The sequence below is a fragment of the Stegostoma tigrinum genome, chromosome 17 (assembly GCF_030684315.1).
Source record: "Stegostoma tigrinum isolate sSteTig4 chromosome 17, sSteTig4.hap1, whole genome shotgun sequence".
NCBI lineage: Eukaryota > Metazoa > Chordata > Chondrichthyes > Orectolobiformes > Stegostomatidae > Stegostoma > Stegostoma tigrinum.
This window is the reverse complement of record NC_081370.1, coordinates 45,691,062-45,696,103: the sequence shown is the minus strand read 5'-3', so window position 1 is coordinate 45,696,103 and position 5,042 is coordinate 45,691,062. Positions and strand designations below refer to the sequence as shown.

At 41.9% G+C, this 5,042-nt stretch overlaps 1 protein-coding gene across 1 annotated transcript; it reads right to left on the bottom strand.

The window, feature by feature from the left end:
- Positions 1-972: 972 nt before the first annotated feature.
- rag1 (recombination activating 1) lies at positions 973-4,301 on the bottom strand. Its single transcript, XM_048545797.2, has one exon. It carries the CDS (start codon positions 4,249-4,251, stop codon positions 1,291-1,293), a length of 2,961 nt encoding a protein of 986 aa, XP_048401754.2. The 5' UTR covers positions 4,252-4,301; the 3' UTR covers positions 973-1,290.
- Between the last annotated feature and the right edge of the window lie 741 nt (positions 4,302-5,042).

The following is a 5,042-nucleotide window of genomic DNA, read 5'->3' as shown; positions in this document are numbered from 1 at the left end:
CCTGTGCCAAACAAAGTTAGCAATGGCACCAGTGCCTGAACAAATACACACTTTATGCCTGATTTACACCATTATAACTAGTACAATGCAGCAATTTCTGATTTTCTCCTATGTAGTTCACACTCCCTCAAAGTGTAACACTTGCTTCAATTAAAACTTTCCAAATGTGTTGTGAATGCTTGCATTATTGCAGAGCGGAATATCTAACCCATGGGAGATCTGCTAATGTTGGACATTGAGAAAATAAAATTTGAAAGGTGTGTTAGGTGTCATAAAAGTCATTGATGTAAATTCTCATGGCATTTGTAAATTCCTAATGAGAAGAAAATGTATATAAAAAGAAAACAAACTCACAATTCCCAACTTACAGAGAAAGATACTCTAGTTAAAAGCACAACTGAAGACGTTCTAATGAATAGTTGATCTGTTTAAGGACAATTAACTTCAAATTGACTAATGATGGTCCAGCAATTACACCTTAGTTTAGTAGATATTCATGGCTATTCTATTCCACCGACTATGGTGAGTTACTTGTACTTACCTTACAAAGTGCAGGATCACACTCCAGACTTATAACTGAGTCAATTTCTGGCCCAGTCTAATTAGCACCTCTCTAGTAAGCCAGACCAGATGAATTGTTGGTGTACAAGAGCAGTAACTTTTTCAAAATCTCTATTAAGGAACAAGATTGCTGTAAAGTAGCACAGTAATCATTCTCTATTTTCTAAACTAATTTTCAAAATAACTGTAAGTTTGATAACGCACACAACTAAATTATTTGCCACAACAAATCAGTAAATGGCTGGAAATGAATGTAGAAAAACACAGCAGTCATTGAACAGAGCCAATGGGAACTGACGGTCATCAACATTTCCTCTCCAAAATTAAATCTGCCATTTTTAATTTTGAAAACTGAATTCTATATTCAGCAAAAAAATACGCACTCCTTTACCTTAAAAACAGCATGTTACCTAACATCTTGCCCATTTTTCCTTCACATCTAAGCACTAGTAACCAACATTACTGCTTTCTGTGAATATCTCTTGGGTTTCAAATATAGAAGCATTCACTCACGTGTGGCTTCAGTTGTCACACAGATTTACCAGTGAGACTGTCTAACACTGCATCCACCACAACTTTTCCATAATACTGCTAGAGCTTCTCCCATCAATGCCAATATTGCGTTCAAGGCTTGGCCATGGTAAGCCTAACTGTCCACATTACATAGACTGTTCACAGTCTGCTGTGGGTTAAAGATACTGAGAACCAACATCAGCACCAATAATTCAGCTAAAAATCAAGGGAATTATTCTGAAGTACTGTATCTTCTTCATTGACCAGCTCAGGTGGTAGAGTATCACACTTTACATTCTTTAATGTGTTGTGTACATCCATGAACTTCTGTAAATATCTTGAAGTATACAGCCAGTGGTGTTTCAAAATGTCTTCCAATTCATAACTTTTGGACTGCCTGGCATTCATTTTCCTGAAACGGCGAAAAAGTTTGTTACCTGACTCATTGCCTTCACTCGCCCAAGCACCTATGGAGCCATCTCTTTCAATGATCTCAGGGACGTGAGCCAGAGTCTTGTGCAGGTAGTTGGTGATCTTCCCCTCATATCTGTGCTTAAACTCCGTACGAAGCAGTTGTGCGAATCTCTGGGAATTGTAGCTGTACTGGCAAAGAAGCTCAGGGCATTCCCTGGCTGGAAACGTGGAACGCCACACTGGTTTCATCCGAAGATAAAGGTGCATGAGCTCCCTGAGGATTTCCCGCCTTCGTTCAGATGGAATTAGCTCACACACAGCCTCAACTGTCTCTTTGGTCATCAGCTTTCTGGCAAAATTCCCGTTCAACCTCATGACAGGCTTCAGGTTCATCTTCATTCTCAGGTGCTTGTCGAGCATCGCCTGCCACCGTTTTCTCTCCTCTTTGGATGTGCTTTGATTTTTGTACAGCTCTCCGATCTCATCCTGGAAGAGTCTGTAGAATTCCGTGGCGTTCCCAATGTCACAGTGCAAGGCATCGATGGATGGCTGGGTTTCAATGAACGGCTTTGCTGAAACCCCCTTAACCCGGTCACGCAACTCATCAGTGGTTTCGTGGTATGGGTTTGAGCGCCAAATTTCATAGCGCTCCAAGTTCTCCTTGTGGCTTCTCGTTATGGAATGGAGAACCAAGTTCTGGGAAGCCTCGTTTCGCGTGGCATCACACAATGTGCAGACGTACATGGAGCCCGAAGCTTCAAGACCCTCCATTTCCCGAACGAGCTTCTCATCGTATCCCGTGCCTCGAAAGATGAACTGGAAGGATCTGTGCAAGTCCCCGATCTCAAGAATCAAATCGCTGCTCTTCATAGCTTCTCGCTCAGCGATGACTGGGCCCAGGATCGCGGTCAACGTTTCGTGGTCGGATTCGTCCGCCAACATCAGGGAAAGTGGGCGGCAGCACAACTCAGAATTGGGCTTCAGCTCTTCAAAAATGACCACTTTCTCGTCATTCTCGTTCATCACACTTATACTCATGATCGTAAAGGAAAACCTCACTGCCTTTTCTGGAACAGGTGGGCCACAACCGTGCTTCTCACTGACATCGCCCATTCCATCGCAAGACTCCTTGATCACGACAGTAAATGGTCCACTCACAAACTCGTCCACGTTATGTTGTTTCAGACCTTCTAGAATATCATCTTCGAGCTCCTTCACGGCCGAAGCAAGGGCCACATCATACCTGAACCTTCTAGAAATGGTTTCCATTGGGTAATCATCAACACATTGTGTCCAGCCGCTCAGGCCGTCTATAATTCCCACCTCAGTGTTTGTTGAGACATTTGCCAGAGGCGGCTGCCATTCAAATGGATAATAACCTGGCAACAGTATTTTTTCTGCATTTCGAAGTGCATGCAACGGCTGGAAGATCTGCTTCCCAGTTGTTGCTTTGACTGTCCTATACATTTTATGATACTGACTACAACTCAGGAATGTGTTAACTCTAATGGCAAGGCAGACTGCTGGTTTCAGTTCGGATCCTCTGCCCTGCATTACAGCTTCCAGCTCATCTGCTTGCCTGTGCTCATTTCCAGCTCTGAGTGCCAGAAGTAACAGAGTCAGACAAACAGACTTTACATCGCCATCTTCCTCTTTGTCTGCAAAAGCCTTCACCTGAAGCTTCAGATTTCGCAGACGATGCTTTTGAGCCCTTCGGGTTAGAGAAAGCAAATGTAGTCTTGGGCGGCCCCCCTTGTTGACTGGTGAGTAAGCATGCTTCATTCTCGTTTCTTTGTGGTTTTGGGCATGTTTCGAATATTCACCGAGTCTCACCTCCATTTCACAGTCTGTCACTGGACACTTTAGCATAAGTGAATTGAGAACATTTATGAACGATTTAACAGGGCTTAAGAAGTCTTTGGGACCACAAGGAAATCTACAAACTGGACAATACTTTCCCAGGACTGCAATGCATTTGAGAATACACGTTCTGCAGAAAAGATGCTTGCAAGGTGATTGCACAGGGTCAGCAAGTAAGTGCTCACAAACCTGACAGGATACAGACTGGATAAAATTATTGGGATAATCAAGCACAAGGAGTTTTGAAGTTAGATGGAACTTCTTGCAGTTGACAATCTTTTTAGCCAATAACAGACTTGTGCTATTTACATGATCTTTTCTTTTAATGACCCTTGGTCTCATTAGAGCATCAGTTGCTACTCTGGGTTTCTTTGTAACAGGTGGACTTTGTTTGAGACCTTTTCGTTTGCGGGCCCCACCCGAAAAGCTGCAAACGCTACAAAGATTGGAATGTGGTTTCCATTCAACGACTGTATTGATCGGAAAGAATGCATCTTCATTCGTTGTATTGTTAATTGCCTGAATCACAATACACCAGCATTTATAGCAGAAGTGAGTGGGATATCCGGCTTCTGTATCAGTCTTGACATCTATCCTAAATGTGTTACGGATGAGTTCTGGCCAAAAACAATCATCATATCCCATTTTCCTGAGCACCTCTTGGGTGACATCATCAACAGGACCATTAACCAGAAATTTCATATCATAACTGTTGGTGTTAAAGGAAACTCCACAAATACGACATAGATTTTGCAATTGTAATATATGCTCTTCCAAAGATTTCGCTTCCGTTTGGCTAACGTCACAGGACTTGTTTTTTGATGGGGTGAGTTCTAAATGCATTTGTTCCAGGGCCTTGTCTTCAATAGTCTTCTTGTCCAAAGGCAGTGTTTCCAATGGCATAGATCCCACTGGTTTGGTGTGTGGCAATGAGGAACGCTGAAGTAGGCCATGAGCTGGTGTAACCACCTCTGTCTCATAAAGCTTTTCCATTGAAACCATGACTTCCGTCTGGGCATTTTTGAAAGGCCTGGTTTCTGCATAAAGAAAGTCATCAGGTAACAGTTGCAGAGGCATCTTCATTTCCACAACCACCTGCACCTGACAGAAATAAAGAAAAATGAGTCTTGATTAAAATAGGATTAGAGTTCACCCTCAGAAGCAAAACAGCTTGATGTTCAATGCTAATTCAAAGCACTCACATTTTAATTATGTATCATTCATAAAGCTGCACTTTACAATGTTAGGGCGGTTTCTGATTCAGTTCAATAAAAGACCATTGTATCTAATATCAGGGGATTAATATTAATCTAAGCGAGTAGGAATTACAGAATGGAGAAAGCTGCTCATTTGAATGGATAGTGTACTCGAGCGGGTGTAAGAATGGTGATCAGCTTCTTTTCCCATTGGGTGGGTTAGCTTAAATTGCACCTGTGACGATGAAAAACATATCCTTAGCCAAGAAAAAAATAACTTAGAAAACTATTACCATGTGATTTTTATTTTATTCATTTAAGAACCCACTACAGATTGTATAGGCAGCGTGAAAATGCAACTTAGAAAAACCATTGTTCAACCAGACATGAAGGTTATCTTTAAGCTTCATCAAGCCTGAGTAAACAGGACAACAGCTGAACAATTGGCACTTTTCACTGTCATAACTCAAGGACTTTTAAAAAAATGCTAAACTGCAG